The sequence below is a fragment of the Centruroides sculpturatus genome, unplaced genomic scaffold (genome assembly GCF_000671375.1).
Source record: "Centruroides sculpturatus isolate CEXI.00-Female unplaced genomic scaffold, Cexi_2.0 scaffold1183, whole genome shotgun sequence".
Taxonomy (NCBI): Eukaryota; Metazoa; Arthropoda; class Arachnida; order Scorpiones; family Buthidae; genus Centruroides; species Centruroides sculpturatus.
In genome coordinates, this window is record NW_019385406.1 from 248,185 (window position 1) to 265,876 (window position 17,692).

Below are 17,692 nucleotides of genomic sequence, written 5' to 3' on the forward strand. Positions count from 1 at the left end.
GCCAAACTCCATTTGTATGTCCTTAGTGTATGAATGTGTGATTTGTAGGAGTTGATGAAGTTGTTTTTGTGTGGATGCATAAAGTTTTATGTCGTCCATGTACATGAGATGTGAGAGTGTAAACTGTGTTGTTTTTTCGTGTCTGATATTGTAGCCGTATTGCGTGTTGTTTAACATGTTGGATAATGGATTCAGGGCTAGGCAGAACCAGAGAGGACTCAAGGAATCTCCTTGAAAAATTCCTCGCCTGATGAATATTTCGTTTGTTTGTATGGAAGTGTTACTAACCCTGAGATGTAGTGTTGTTCTCCAGTGCTGCATAGTGTTTTGGAAGAATGCAATGAGTTTATTATTATTATTATTATTATTATTATTATATCAAAATACACTTCAGAAGTTTCATTATATTTCAATTAAAATGGCAGACAGTATGTTTACAATTTTAAAAAATACAGAAGAAACTAATTCATCTTCAATTCCATCATGTCTAATTTCAAGAACAAAACAGTCTTTCTTCTCGGAGATTAACTTTTATTAGAAGCTATGTCTTTGTAAAATTACATAAAACAGTTAAAACGTTCACTGATGATCAGCCAATAATATGAAAATCAATAATACATCAACACCAGGGATGGAAATTAACACCCTATCCAGAACCTGTTACTGGTGTGTTTTGTGAATAATAGAGTTTATCACTAACCTTTTCAAACTGTTAAATAGTTTTTCCTCAGATGAAATATACTGAATAATCAATGGAACACATCAAAATAGAACAAGAATATTTAAATTAAATCGAACATATGCTTGATGAAATTAGTTACAATGGGCATGCGCATTTCATGCATGGATGGTGGATTTGAATATTCACATTCTATTTTGATGTGTTCCATTGATTATTCAGTATATTTCACCTGAGGAAGGACTATTTAACAGTTTGAAAACGTTAGTGATAAACTCTATTATTCACAAAACACACCAGTAACAGGTTCTAGATAGGGTGTTGATCAGCCAATAATTTTTAAAAAATACATAATTTCAATTAAAATATTTTTTTAAATTGTAAAAATACCATCTGCCATTTTATCTAAACAGTCTCAAAAGGTGGAACTGTTGAGTAAAAGTAAAAACACTGCACTTCACTCATACCTGGAACAATGGAAGCATCACTCAAATATTTGTGCTTCCATTAAATTTTAATGTGCAGCAGTAGGTATGAGTAATGTGTAATGTTTTTAATCTGCCATTCAGTAATAAATATATAAAATGACTTCACAACCCCTATGTATGTTTATTTGCATTAAACTCCTTCTGGAATTTATTTAAAGTTCATCGGTGTACATTATTTTTGTTATAAAACATTTGTTTGAATATAAAATTCAAACAAATGTTTTTGGCTATGTAAACAGTCATCTTTAATTCCAAGTTCCAAGAGTTGGATTCATATGAAATTCAAATTCTAGAATACATAATATTGCATTCATAAAAAATATATAACTAATAAATAACATAAAAAAATTAAAAATTACAACTAATAACAATAAATTCAAAATGTATATAAGGAGGAACTTCCAGGCTGGATGGATTGTAAGAGTGTCCTTCCTATTAATGCATCCAACAATAATGGCTTATAAATTTACAGAACTTTGGTAGCAGCACTAGTTTTGGATGTATAAGGAACTTTCTTAAGAATTTCGGCCTCATCCCATTGTTCAATAAATGTGGGAATGGACCCAAAAGCTACTAGAACTTTATTACATTTAGTGACAATGTCAATTGACATTTACAATTCAATATTGTGATTTGTATGATTATTGTGCTCCTTCAATAATCATAGAAGTGTCTTGAGTTATAGCAACATACAACAATGAAACTCCAAAATGAGGATGAAGGTTTTCTCTGTGTAATTAATTTATTTACTGAAGCAGTTACTACTTTAAACTTATCAGGAGTTTAAATAATTTTTTTAAATATGAATTTTAATTATTTAGATTGTATTTATTAGGTATAGTCTGTTTAATTTTTGAAATATGAAAACATTCCTTAATTTTTTTTATTAATAATTAATAGTATGTATTGTAAGAAAATTGGTGATTAGACTCTTCCTTTATGCAATTTTTATTTATAGCAAATTATAATTTTGTTATTTTTTATATTTTCAGATCAAAATTAAAAGTGATTTGTATAACAGCAAGCAATACTTGGGGATTATTTCTGTTAGTCCTGTTATTGGGTTATGGTTTGGTAGAAATTCCTAGAAGTTGTTGGAATAAAACAAAAAGAGGCTATATGCTTAATTATTTGTATTTTAAAGCTGCTAAACTTAGTACTGAGCGTTGTGAAGCAGAAGAAAGAGTTGATGATCTCATGGAAGTAAGAGTTGAAAGTATTTTAATTTAAAGAAATAATTAAAAAAATAGAGTGAATTTAAATAAATATTTTTAATTAAATGAAGAAATAACTAATTTTATGTATTGATAATATAATTATAAAAACTTAATAATAAACTCTGCTGTTGAAATTAATTGCTAAATGAGGTCAGTTCTAGATTTTGTTTTTTATGTAATTGCAATGCTTTAAGGTTCTATAAGAGATGCATCTATTTTATATTATGTTCTGTTGAAATGACTATTAAATTTCTTGTCTACCTATTTTTAACATTAATGTACTTAATAATTCAAAAATTAGAACAATTTGATACTAATTATCTGGTTTTTTTGACTTGAGTAATCTAATAATTTTGTAGATTTAAGAAAAAAGAATGACTTATTCAAACTGTCAGTATAGCATAACTAAAAATTGAAAATTAGTCATCTAAATTCTCAATTAGTCCTGTTTATTAGTTTGATAGACATGTGTAGTCAGAAATAGTGACTGAATATAAGAAATTAACATCATTTTTAAGAATGTTGTTAATCTTGCTCTCAAAAATGCTTATTTATTTTATTTTTATCAATACTTTTATTATTTCTTTGCTTTTAGTTTTTTAATCATATGTTTTTTGTATTAGAATTTGTTTTAGGAGTAATAAGTCTCTCTATAATACTACTGTTAAAAATTTACAAATAGACAATTGAATAGACTGAACAGAACAGAAAAGTTTCATATTATGTTTGATGATTGTTTTCTAAAAATTTTTTGTTCAATTTTTTTAAAGATGGAAGTACTTTAAAAGTAGTATAATTTGTTGAAATTTTGTCATTTTTTTAAAAATTATTTTTAGATTTATTGTTTCCTCAAAATTAACTGTTAGTACACATACAGTGAGTAAAAACATTGTTCATATGGCAGGAGTTTCACTTTCCCAAGTCATTTTTTTAAAAATGTGATCATGTAGGGCAGGTGTGTCAAACTCATTTAAACAACGGGCCATTTAGTACAACTGGTAAGATTCACAAGGGCCATGTCACATTTACAAATTTTCTTAAAATTATAATTTGAAGTGAGAATGCAGGAATATAGATAGGGCAATTAAAACACATTATGTAGTTCAGTGAATTCAACTCAACAATAATATAAAATAAATGTTTAAATAAAAGCAATACTATAGCAATTATATAATTGCTATAGTATTGCTTTTATTTAAACATTTATTTTATTTAATGTACATATTTGTAAAACTTAAAATTAATTGTTTTCTCCAGAAACTTGCCAGCACTTTCTTCCTCCTCTTAGTTTTCCAATATCTGGATTCAATTCTGAGAACAAACAATCTTCATTATGGCAGATTAATGTTTATCAGTTATTCTTGTTTGTAAGCCATTTTATTTAATTTTATGCATGAAAATAATTGCTTACATAAGTACATACTTCCATTTTGTGCATAAATTTTGTGCAGCAAACTTTTTAATTTCCAGATATTTTTCATCTAAATAGGAATATATTTTGGGATTTCCCAATTCTCAATATTTGTCTTTTAAAACTAAATCATTCTGGAAATCAATTTCAGTTTTATTGAAGTTGGAGAATTTTCAACTTCAATGGAAAAAGGTCCAATGAAAAGAGAAAAAAATTTCTTGTAACTTCTTGAAATCATCAAAACATTTACCAAATATGTTTCTGATTTCATCAATTTTATCAACATATTGTGAAGACAAGCAACTTTGATTTTGTGCTTTTAACTGCTCACACGTAGGAAAATACGTGAAAATGTTTTTTTTCAAATGATTTTTAAATAAAGTCAGTTTTTTTACAAAACTTGTAATTGCATTGTACATGTTCATTATTAATTGATCTTTGCCTTGCAATGTAATAATAAGGTTATTCAGATGGTCTGTAATATCTGTTAAAATGCTAGGTCTTTTACACACAATAACTGATAAATTTTTGTTGTTTTCATCTTTCATTTTCAAGAAATAATAATAATTCCTCCAAAAGCAGATAGAAGCTCTTTCAGGAGTTTGTGGCAGGACAACCAATGAACTTCTGTGTAATAAGAATTCTAAATCTTTAAGGAATGAAGTAAATTGGCAATGATTAAACAGAGAACTTGATGAATAAGGCAATGGAAAGCCCTGATTTTTAGTTTATCTCAATACTTATCTTGTAATTTTATTGTCAGTCATGACACAAATCATCTAGTTTCACCAATCATCAATTTAGTGCCATCAGTTGTTACAGAAACAAGCTTGTCAAGAGGAAGCTTGCATTTTTCTAAAATGCTTCATATGGCATAAAAAATATCGCCAGTTGTTGTTTCATGAAGAGGGATAATTTCCAACAATTCTTTGATGATCCTCATGTTGTTATCGCAACAACAGAAAAAAAATGCAACTTGTGCAACATCTCTTAAATCTGTGCTTTCATCAATCACAATTGAAAAGCATTGGACTTTGGTAAATATTTCCTGTAGTTGTGAACTGATGTCATCTGCCATTCTTGCAATTCTGTCTGCCATTGTATTTCTTGATAATGAGATACCTCGAATTGCATGTACCTTTTCTGAACAGATGAATTCAGCAGCTTTTACCATACATACCTTGATNCACATTTATTAGGATCAGACTAGAAAGAAAATTAAGTCTTGGGAAAAGCTCCAATACAAGCCCACAACTATGAAAAAAAACTATAAATTAATTTTCCTGTAGTTGTGAACTGATGTCATCTGCCATTCTTGCAATTCTGTCTGCCATTGTATTTCTTGATAATGAGATACCTCGAATTGCATGTACCTTTTCTGAACAGATGAATTCAGCAGCTTTTACCATACATACCTTGATTAAAGAACCATCAGTGAATGATTTGAATGTTTTTAAGAAAACTGATTTATTTAGGAAATGCTTTTGTTTCCTTTTTTCAAGATGACAGGATCAGATTAATTCTAGCCTGTTTGATAGTGCAAATCGACCATATTTTGTGTAATAATTGCACATACACATATTCTTCTTGTAATAATCACTCATCTAACTTGTATTGCAAGATAAACTATACCAGTTGATTTAATTATCAGTATATTGGTGGTGTTTGATGATATTGAATAATAGATTATAGATATGATATTTCTCAATATCAAAGTTTGGAAAAATAAATACTGGCTAATATTGTTAGACATTCAATATTAGTGATATCTGGAATTATCAAAATTTATGAAGTTGATTTTAAGATAATCCAAGTATTTCATTCAAATTATTTTCATATATATTTGTTACAATATTCTGACTTAACTAGTTTTAAGTTAGTTGTTATATTAGTTTTACATTTTTTTTTGGGATCATGCTTTTTTTCTTCTTACAATATCAATATTTTTTTAATCCAATAATCACTCACCAAAAATGAAAAAATTTCTCAATGGGCAATTATTACAGGAAATATGGTATATCATACTTTGCTACTGTGAGTTGATTTGTTTTGAGAGATTATACTCAAATATTTCTGCTAACTTTTTAAAATTTATTATTTATTATTATAGTAATTATGTTAGAGTACTTGTTTAGTACAAAATAATATGAATCAATATATTCAGCTCCTTCAAAAGAGAGAATTGAATATGCTGTGAAAATTAATATACTGCTGCAATTAAATTTTAAATTGATCACTTCATATTTTAAATAAGAACTAATTTAGTATTTTATATTAATATAATTTCTGTTCTAAATATATTAGAATCAAATTTCTATTATTTGTAGGAAGTCCAGCAAGTTGCAGAATGTGTTTCAAGAAGACATTCTTACTTAAAAAATTATTTAGCAATTATCCTTGATAAGGTAATATTAATTAATTATTACTCATACTTAATTTAATATTAAAAATAAAGTAATTTGACTAGTTTAAGTATTGCAAGAATTTTTAAATTTCAAATTGGCATAATTTTGAAAGTCATCCCTTAACATTGTTTTATTGTAATGTTATTGAGGAAAGATACTAGTACATTTGTAATCATTTATTGTTGTTGTTGTTGAATTTTATTTATAAATAGTAAAATTTATTCTATTAAGACAGTCATTACTAGTATACTGACTTTATGTAGTAATAAATAAAACCACAAAGACACAGGGAATCAGCAAAAATGAGATATTAAACAAAAAAAATAGAACAGAGTCTTAAAATGGAATGTTTTAAGGTGTTCTGTTCTATTTTTTAAATACATATTCTCTTTTGTGTACAATCTATGTAGTCCAATGATGTTAATTTAATAGAGAAGAAAATGTTTGTCATTAAAATTTTTGCTGGTTTTTGGTGTTTTTGTGGGTTTATTCATTGATTCTATGGGGTGGGAATTAAATATTGGTGGTTGCAAACATGATTGAATAAGAATAATAACTAGATTCTTTCTTTGAATTCTGATGAATATAATTTTCTTTCATTATATTTTTGCCTTTTTTTAAATAACATGAACTCATATCCATACTAACAATACATAAGGCATTGTTTAATGTCAAAGTAAACAAATGCGCCCTGTTTGCACTTGTCGTTTTAAATTTCTATAGAGATCTCTATGATTTGTTGAAATCTTTGATTATTTTGAACTCCATGGTGGTAGGAGATGCTTTTTACAATTTTTCCTTTGCAAACATTTATTCTATATTACTCATCTTTATCCATCTACAGTGATGAAGATTGTCTCCCTCTCAATACCACTTACCATCTTTTCAACTGCTGTCACTCACTGATTCTCAAAATTGTTAACTAATTATCTTAGTTATTTTCATTAATTGTTTTAAATATGATATATATAGTTCACATTTATTAGGATCAGACTAGAAAGAAAATTAAGTCTTGGGAAAAGCTCCAATACAAGCCCACAACTATGAAAAAAAACTATAAATTAATTTTAAAACTTATATATTTATTACATTAGACATAAAAGATACATAAATGTAAAATTAATACATTAACTAAGAACATAACATTAACTTACGTTTTAATAAATTACTATTTTTGTCATTTTATTTGTAATTCCTTCATTTTCTATTCTCACTAATATATCTTCATCTGACAACATAAGCATTAATGCCATTGACTTAAATTATTACAAAGCCCATTTAAAATATATTTTAATTTGAAAAATGATATTTTGAAAGGTAAAAAATGGGCAATACACTTAAAACAAATTATACCCTACAAATATATTAGCATATGCTAAAGTATGCAAATTAAATAACAGCAAAGAATGCAGTTTTTCAAATCTTGTATTTTTTAACATTTTCTTTATTTTAACAAAATTTATTACTAGATCCATGATTACTTTATAAACAATAATATGAAAATTGTCAAAAAAGTTTACATTCTTGCTCTTTTTGTTTTTTTCCAAATCTCTTTCTTTATTTCTATCAGGAATGTATTAAAAATTTATTAGACCAGATGTAATTACAATCAATTGGGCACTAATCTTGTCTTTAAGATGTGTCTGTGCTTATTGAGCTGCAATTTGAAAAAATTGTAAACCTATAAATTCCCACTTTCATCTGTTCATCTGTTTTTTTTTTTTTAATCTTGAGAAAAGAGTTAGATAGATGAAAGATGAGACCAGATATGAAAACCTTAGGGGCAGGAGGCCCCAATTAACTATGTGCAAACTTCTGATTCAAATCAGCAGTCATGTTATTTCAATTCAAAAATTTCTCTCAAAAGCAGTTAGATCAGTGTAGTGATATTGGACCTATTCTTTTCCCCTGACTGCAGTCTTATTGGTCAATATTCAATCTCTTTACAAGCAGTTGTAAAGTAATAAACAAGGGTAGACAAAGGGTCATAAAACAAAGGGGAGAAAAAGTGGGAAAAATGGGAGAGAGGGACAAGAGTTGGAGAATCAGATTAGAGATGGGAGGATGGTGGAGTTAGTGAAGAGAAAAGTGGTGGAGTTCGAAAGTGAGCAAGGAAGGATAAGAAGAGTCTTGTTAACTGTAGGATTGAGTTTCTAGTGTATACGATCAAGTGTGATTAAAGTTTGTTTTTTCTGTTCAGATAGTTGACTGTTTCAATTCAGTATGATGAGTTGGCGGGAGGGAATCTGTGAATGCAGGCTGGATTCTCTACAGTCGGCATGACTATTTTAACAGGAAAAGTATGATGCACAGGGGCAAGACACTGCTAATTTGAAGGAGGAGAGTGTATATTTTTCTAACATTTTCAACCTACTTAATATAGGCTTAAGGTTAAACTGTTCCAAAATGGAACGTATTATTTTTTGAATAAGTTTCATTTTAAATTAAAAAATTTTAATTTAAAATAATTGTGTATATTAAATAAATGAACAAATAAATAAATAAAACATAGTAAACAAGGCTAAGTATAACGAATACAAGTTTTAAGAGTTTTTAAGTCCCATACTTTTTTCTATCATATACTTCCATGCTGTTGGAAGCACATTAGCATCCTTGGCATTTAGGCAACATTTTTTCATTTTTTTTTTTTAAATTTTCATCTTTTCCATCTCCAATGCAATGGATGGAGAGTGAATCATTTTAATGACTTTTGCCTCATCCTATCTTACAATCGCTCCTTCGGTCTGCACCATAATTGCTAATATTATGCTGCTGTGCCCTTTATCCATGTTTTATTTGTGTTCTCACAGACGTACCGCCAGGTTTCTTCCAGTTGATTTTCAAATGGTATTTTATAAACTCCAGCTTCTTCTTCCATTTTTATGCTGTCTTTATCATTCCATAGTAAACTATAGCTATTGGGTGCTTTTTTTATAGACCATTCTCAAGTTTTATAAGTATCCAATTCATTCATCATTCCTCCTGTATGCTTATTGTATGTGAATTTGTTATTCCATCTAATTTAGTATTTCTTATGCCTTTATTTTCCCTAACTTTTGACCAGTCCTTGAATTTTTGCAGTTTTGTAACCCAAATTTGTTGCAATTCTTTTAATTCTACTAATCTCCCTGAGACAGATTCACAGTTTCACTGGAACAAAAAAAAAATGTTTATTTATTTGTTCATTTATTTAATATGTACAATTATTTTAAATTAAAACTTTTAAATTTAAAATGAAACATATTTGAAAAACAATATGTTCCATTTTGGAACAGATTAATCTTAAGCCTAAAGATGGCCTATATTAAGTAGGTTGAAAATGTTAGAAAAATAAAAAAATAATTTTATGCTAGACAAAAAATTCGGGTGTTTTGATGCAATTATTTTAAATCATTGTATAAATGAATGTTGTGCCAAGTGTTGGTTATTACACTAAATTGCGGTTTTAAAAAATAAATATTTTAAAATAATTACTCTTCAAAATATATCATTACATGATAGCATATAAGTGATACACTTACTGACAATTGTGTTCTTGTTTATTTTTTTGTTGCATTGAATCAACATTCATAAGCAGTTGTGCACAAGCAAGAGACAAATATAGAATTCTTACTATTAAAATTATATTGAATTCCAAAACACTTGTATTTATTTTTTTTTAATGATAGCCTACCAGGGAAAGCCCAATACCCCAATGGGCCAGTCCAATCTTGCATTTATTTCAAATTTTTTTATATTAAAAGAGTTTGGGGGTCTTTATTTAGAAGTTTGGTAATGCTTTTGTGATTGAAATATGCCATAGGAACTTAACTCTTGTTTATTTCATTTAGCTTATGGTAAAATTGACATTAAGCAAAACAATGTATAATGAAACCAGAGTTTCCAAGAACCTATCAACATTATTAAGTGAGAACTTTCTGTACTTTATTTTAAAATTAGAAGTTTATAATAGGTGTTTAATAATAATAATAAAAAATAATAAGTGTTTATAAAAAATATATGATTTGAAAATTAGTTTTTAAAATTGTTAACTTCTAATTTATAAGTCATCTATAATCTGATTTTATTATTTGTTTCTTATTAATTACTTAAGAACATTACAAAAAAAGTTATTTTATCAGTAGCAGATTTTAAATCATTTTTAATATAAATTCTTATTCAAAATAAATGAATAATAAAAAAAAATTACAGCATACTGTTTCTAATCTGAACTAGATTTTTTTTACTTAGTTAATACAAAATTTTACATGATTTTGAATTGTATTTAATCATAACAGATAATCATAAACAAGTGGAAACTTTCAAAAAATTTCTGCTACTTTTATGCATATCTTTCATTTATATTAAATTATATTTTTATAATATAATCAGTTTTTAATGAACCAATAAACAAAAACAACAAAAGCATTCCTAGTAAATGTGACAAAGCATTTACAAGCAAAAAAAAAAAACAAACATTGCCTTTGAACCTGTGTACATTCTGACTGATATAAACACTTACTAATCGCAGTACAAGACAGTACGTTGTTTTTAAATATATAATATATGTATTTGTCTGTAGCAGAACTTTCACTTGACTACAAAATCTGAAAGTCAAACTAACTTGTTCTAAAACTAAGGGTCAAAATTTGAGTAAAGTACCATATATATTGATATATAAGGTAAGGACCTAATATCAGCTAATGTTTTACATGTTTAGCTCTTATTGATTGTATTAAATGACCCAACTTCTAAACCTACTGATCAAAACAAACTTAGGAAAAATCTAAATAAACAGAAAACTGTGCATATGTTGCTAAAAACAAATTGAAAGGAATAAAATGTCCACAAAACATTTGTACCTCCAGTTGTAAAGTATTTTTATTAGCAATTAGCATTTTCAATCTTATTAGCAATTGAGTCACCAATAAAAATACTTTACAACTGGAGGTACAAAGGTTTTATGAACATTTTTGTTATAGTTAGACCCAGTTCATTTGTATTGCTGTAGAATTATTCAAATTGAAAGGAATCTATTAATTCATTCCTTATGAGAAAATATTAAGCCTAGATTACATTGGATGAGTTTAGTAGTGAGTTTGAAACTAATGAGAAAATTGGCTGGGAAGTAGCTACTAAGCCACTTGCCAACCAATTTTCTCATTAGTTTTAAACTCTCTCAGTACAGTTACTTTGGCTAGTAAACCTTATTCATCTGACTGAGTAAAATGAAGCCCAGGCTACTTTTGTTGCTACTCACTCACAAATTTCTGGATAGAAAATTTGCTCTGTGTAATCATGTGCAACAAGTAGCACATGATTACAGTAGATGATGTATATTGAAGTAGTTTGTGTGGAAATTTTAGTATTTTGAGAAATAACTTTAAGAGGACAAGGAATAAAAAAAGCATACTGACACTTTTCTTCAAGAAATTTAATAAACAATGTTTATTTATTTAAGAAATTAAATTCTTTCTTTTAGAATCACATGCAGGCCTATTTGAGAAAAGACAATTTTGTCTAAAGATAAAATAACCTTTAATATTGTCACATAGTTTAAATAGTATTTTATTACTTAGTATAGCCATGAAATTGAAGTGAGTAAGTAAATTCAGTAGCCCATTGTAATTGGTATGGATGTATGCGAGCCAATTGGTTCACTTTTTTTTTCAAATTTTGCATACTAACAAGTAACTAGTAAACTTACCCAATGTAATTTTGGTTTTATTCTGTCTTTACATAAAATACATAGTTCTTACACTTGCTAATACAACATTTTATTTATTGTGTAAGATTCAATGAAAATAGAATATCGATGGAAAACAGTATATTAGTGGCATTTACCTCTTTTGTTTTTACAAATTAAACTTGAACCCTGTTTCTGCAAACTGAGAGATTTTCTTTTGGCAAACGTGGAGGGCACTTATAAATATCTCCCTGATGTGTTAGATCTAATGCATTTGATGGTGCACTCTTCCTTCTTTGAATACGAAGATGTCACCTATCTACAAATGAGTAGCTCGATATCAGGTACTCTATGCGAACTAGTGGTCAGAAAGTATGAAAATGCCATATTACCTAAATTTCAGGAGGATATAGCATTTTATGTCAGATACATTGATGACATTCTCATAGTATGGAACAAAACACCTAACCCCGACTTGGTACTTAGGTACTTTAATGATAATCCCTATGGCCTGTCATTGAGTGTTGAAGAAGAGTCATACAACGGTACATTTTTTGGATATCAACATCAAATTTGAACACAGTCATCTTTCCACTTGGTTTTCCATAAGGAGTCATATTCACCTCCATCTATACCTAACAATTCACATGACCCTTACTGTTACAAAGTCTCCACTTTTCAATCTCTAGTAAAAAGTGCCCACACCCATTGTTTGGAGCAAAGTGAAAAGGAAAACGAATTGTCCTTGATCAAGGCCCTAGCAAGCAACACAGCATGGATAGCCATCCTCTTTGGTCAAACATCTCATAAAACAATATATAAATAAGGGGAACAGAACTATTCTACAAGAAGAATGAATGAAAGTTATCACATATAACGAAACACTGTAAAGTTGGATTTTTATATGAAACGGAACTATGTGCCAATAAAGCATTTGGAACTATCTTCAAACTTTACGACCGTTAACCTAATGGGTACTTTATGCGGATTCGCATTTAGTATGCCAGGCCTGGGCTTACGCGTGCACTGGAAATAACTATTTACAAAGTCAGTAAGGAACTCAAAGATTTAATATTAACTCAGTTAAGCACTATGTACAAATTAGTAAGAATCAAAACAATTTATTCAATGAAAAGAAACAATTAACAAAACCTGACAAAAAATAATACAATCTACTTACTATAACTTATGAACTAGTCCCCCTTGGAACTCTACAATACCAATCAATTAAACTATGTACAAGGAATCTTACAAACTGCAATCCTATCCGTCACTTAAATACTAGGAACCTTTTTCTCTTTATCCACTTTCCTTTGAATTACTCCTATCTCTATTCTCAACACTTGCTTCCAATCTTGCTCTGGAATTCACCTCTATCTATCTCTGTCTGAGGTTCACCTCGTTTGTCTTCTCTGGTCATGCTTGTTTTATACTCTGAGGTGACATCACAGTTATTTCTGGAACCACTCCCCTCATTTTTATACTTAACTTCTAACAATAAATTTGCATGTCTTTTCCTGGGCAGCCTAGTTTCCGACATTTCTCGCTAAATCCTTTTACATTATTCTTTTTATTACATATTTGGGATGTTTATTTTATCAAGGTTTAGCGAGTTCTCTACTTTTTGCATGTGGGATGTTCCCCCTTCTTTCTGCGGAACTTTCAAACTTCCTCCTGGGAGTGCAAGTGCACGTTAGTTTCCCTACGGTGCTTTGTCTAGTTGGTGAGTTGGTTTTTTTCTTCGTCTCTTTTTGTTTCTTTTTTGTTACTAAGGTCAGTGGTGAGGGAATCTTTGTCCTAACTAAACATAAAACCCAAACAAAATAGAATAAAAAGCAAAAATAAAAATTAAATAATAATACAGCTCGAACTCAGTTTATTACAACACTTTCTAATATATATAGAGAAATTGCCAGGACTACTAAAGTACACTTAGCATATTGATGCACTCCAGCAATCTTTTCACTAATCAGAAACAACAAAAACAATATACATGACTCCTATTCTCCATGGGTTTATACGGTACTTGTTTCTGACCACCGAGTCAACCGTTCATTAATACTGTATACATTGGAGTGACAGTGAGCGGTCATGCCATGAGAATGAAGGAGCATGAATATTTTATAAGAAAAAAGCTCTCAACTACAGCATTAGCGATGTATGTTGGTAGTGATGATGTATAGGTTAAACTGCAGAATGTAACATTGTTACACAGAATGTCGGATAAAGCACAACTGAAATACTTGGAGGCAGTTGAGATCTATTGAGCAATTAAACAGGGAGTTGCTATTAATTTCAAAGAAACAGACACACATTCCACAGCATGTCATGCCATTTTTGAACTAGATTCCACTGACACAAACTTGCATTAATGATGTGTGTCATAATAATTAATGAGAAATTAATTATTTATTTATCATTTAAATAATATACATATTCTGAAATTATATCCAAACATAACGTATAAATTTTATGTAATTCGAACACATTGTGTCAGTTGGAATGTCTGAAAAAAAGCATTCAATTTTTGTTAGCCATTCTGTTCTATATTGTTTTTAACTGATGATGTCTATTTTTATATAGATGAAAACATTAGTAAATTTTTTCTTTTCACAGTGCTAGTGTTGGATTTGTGCATTGTGTGCTAATACACCCAATTAGGAACAGGACCAATCTGAAAAATCTGGAAAAACTCAAAATTTACAAAACAAATTTTTGAAACACCACAATAAATTAGAGATGTTGAGATGTTCTCTGAAGCATGGAGGTCTATCTTTGAAGTACACCTATAAGTTTAAGTCTTATTTTTAAAAAATATCTGGTCATGTCATTGTTGACATCTGCACTTTCTACCACCAATGAAATGATTATCCCATTTTGCTTAAAGTGATGTCAAAATTTTTGTATATATAAGTTTGAATGCTATTTTAACCTAAAGATGAAGACAAAAAAATTGAAAATTGTTTAAAAATTGTCAAACATTTGTTTTTGTTATTATTTAGTAAATTGCCAGATATTACTGGTATCATTTCATTATTTATAATTAACTCTAGTTTTTTTAAATAATGAAGTAAGTATTGTTATAGAGGGTAATCTCTCTCGTTAATTTGGCATAAAAGTTAAAATGGAATTTAACTTTAATCTTATATTTTTTTAAAGTTTTAGTTCACAGAACTGACTAGATTTGGCAGTCTTTGGTCTGCTCAGACTCTTGTGCCAACAACGAATTTTTAAATCAAATTGTTTTGCATAAATTTATTATTTTTAGAATTATAATTAATAATAATGTAAATTATAGATTTTTTGATATTTTCAATTTTTTATGATGATTCACATTTTATAACAAACAAAACAAATTTTCAGCTTCCCGAAGAAAAACAAAATGTCATCTGTAATCGTCAGAGTCTTCGAGATTTTGATATATCTGGTCCTATAGACAGAACTTTAATACGTCTTCATCAGCAGGTAGGCTTGTTTATAGTCTATAAATTTAAATAAAACACAGTGACTGTCTTTCAGGCATATTTAGGGCACTATCATCAACAATAATGACTACTAATATAATTTGTTCTGCTTACATAAATATAAAAATTTGAAAAGGTATACTCAAATTAGTAATTATTTTATATGTTGTATGTATAGTTAGAGGTTTATTGAAAAAAAAAAAAAACTGATGATATATTAGTATGTAAAATAAATGGCTACCAACTATAAAATACAGATATCCCCCATATAACACATGTTCTGAAAAAGTGTCTTGTTAATATTAATTATTCCTTCACTGCTAAAGACAGTTAAATACATTTTATTTTTGGCAAAATATAGTCATCTTCCTAGCTTTCCTGTTGACCAGAATCTGAAGAATCAGCAACATCTATATGTTTTTCATAAAATTTGATATCTTCATTTGCTTGTATTTGCATAAGAGATCTTTAAAAGTTTAATTTTTTTATGTAGTAACTTAATTTAATCTATAAAAAGAAAACACAGTGAACTACACCATAAAATGCCGGGATGTGTTAAACACTTGACGAAGAACTCACAGCAGTTCAAAAACGTTTGTGGTGAACTTTATCTTTTGTTTTTTTTATGTCACACCGTTTATGAGTTCAAAGAGTACATTAGAAAACACAGTGATTGTCTTTCAGGTTTATTTATGGCACTATAATCAACAATAGTGACATCTGGTTTATAAGAAAGAAGAAAACTTGTAGAATCAGTTCTCATTAAAGAAAACTAAATGAAAAAGACAAAACAAGATTGAAAATTTCAATATTCTAAAATATATTGGCAAATATGCATGTTTGCTTGAATTAAAAAATATCAAATAACAATTTGCACCTAAAAATTGTGATGTTTTGTCCAATTCTTGAAATGTGTTAGAGCGAAACTGTGTTGTATGAGGGATACCTGTATTTAATATAAAAATAAAACTAATATGCTGGGTAATATTTTCTGGTCCAATGTCACCAAAGAACTATTTTGCACATCTCATTCATCTGAGGATAACATCTTCATGATCTTTAGAATGAAGAGGATGGCTTATCAAAATTATAAAGTGAAAAATGGTTCCAAATACCAAGAATCTAACACAAATGATTCTACAGAAAATAATTCAATTTCAGAATCATTCTAATAAGTTTCCTTCATCATCATAAAGTAGAAATAAAATCTATTCAATTATAAAACATAAGTTTTAAATTTTTTAAAATAATAGAGCATACTGTATAGAAGAAAATATATTAAAATTTTTTTCATTCTTAATTAGAAAGTAAATATGTTTAATATAATCCATATCAAATTAGAATCCTTTTAGTATACAGTGGAACCTCGCTTAACGAGCACCTCACATGATGAGTATTTTGCATAATGAGCAAAACAAATTGTAAAAAAATGGCTCGCTTAATGAGCAATGTTTCGCATAACAAGTGACGGTGAGAGAAGCCCCAGATTGTGCACATGCTCCATCAGTCTGTGTTTAGCACTCATTCCGCTAGCATCTTAGTGTCGCTCATAATCAAACATTTTTCTAAACATGTGTTCACACATAAACATTGACAGTCACAGCCTATTATATAGCATATCGTTTGGCGTGTTTATTACACCAAACGATATGTCAAATTCTTGAGCTAGGTAATAATTAAATTAAGGCTATAATTAAATATTAGTGTTGTAACAAATAGTATATTTGGCCTCAGGCTGAATACCGAATATTCGGCCAAGAGCGTGGCCGAATAGCCGAATATTCGGCCAAGAGCGTGGCCAAATAGCCGAATATTTGGCCAAACTATTTGGCTTGATTAACGCATGTACAAAGATTGGCGCGCAAACCGCATTATGGCAAGGATCCTTCTCTCTATTGGCTCGCTGTCACTACGCTTCGCCAATCAAGTTAATTCTTGGCAGTTGTAGTGGACAGACAAGAATGTTGTGGAAGTATGTGATAAATAATGATATCAAATGTGGATAACAATGAAATGACCTACACATGTAAATAACGGAAAAAGAACAGAGAAGGACCGTGAAGTGAAAATGTGAAAATAAATATGAAATTGAGTTGATAACATAATCGAACAAGTCGGGGCAGCTTATTGGCACAAAATTCATGGCAGTCAATGCCAAACAATTGTTGTCATAGACTTCGGAAAGCTAAATGCTTGTAATGAAAGTCACTTAGCGTGCACGGGCGAAAGCCTGGGGCCGTTCGGGCTATCAGGCTGTCTCGAATCTGTGAAATCATAACTGTGACTTATATCGACATCCTATCTGTCTCTTTTCTCCGTTATCACCAGGCTGAGTCACGTAATTGTAAAATGGGAACTCTACG

General features: G+C 29.0%; 1 protein-coding gene across 1 annotated transcript in view; it reads left to right on the forward strand.

The window, feature by feature from the left end:
• LOC111638616 (LMBR1 domain-containing protein 2-like) overlaps nucleotides 1-17,692 on the forward strand; it is a 47,698-nt gene that overhangs the window by 26,803 nt on the left and 3,203 nt on the right. The window contains exons 5-7 of the mRNA XM_023384357.1: nucleotides 2,160-2,370; nucleotides 6,123-6,200; nucleotides 15,229-15,330. Of these exons, the coding sequence (XP_023240125.1) occupies nucleotides 2,160-2,370; nucleotides 6,123-6,200; nucleotides 15,229-15,330 (391 nt within the window). The remainder of the gene's footprint in view (nucleotides 1-2,159; nucleotides 2,371-6,122; nucleotides 6,201-15,228; nucleotides 15,331-17,692) is intronic.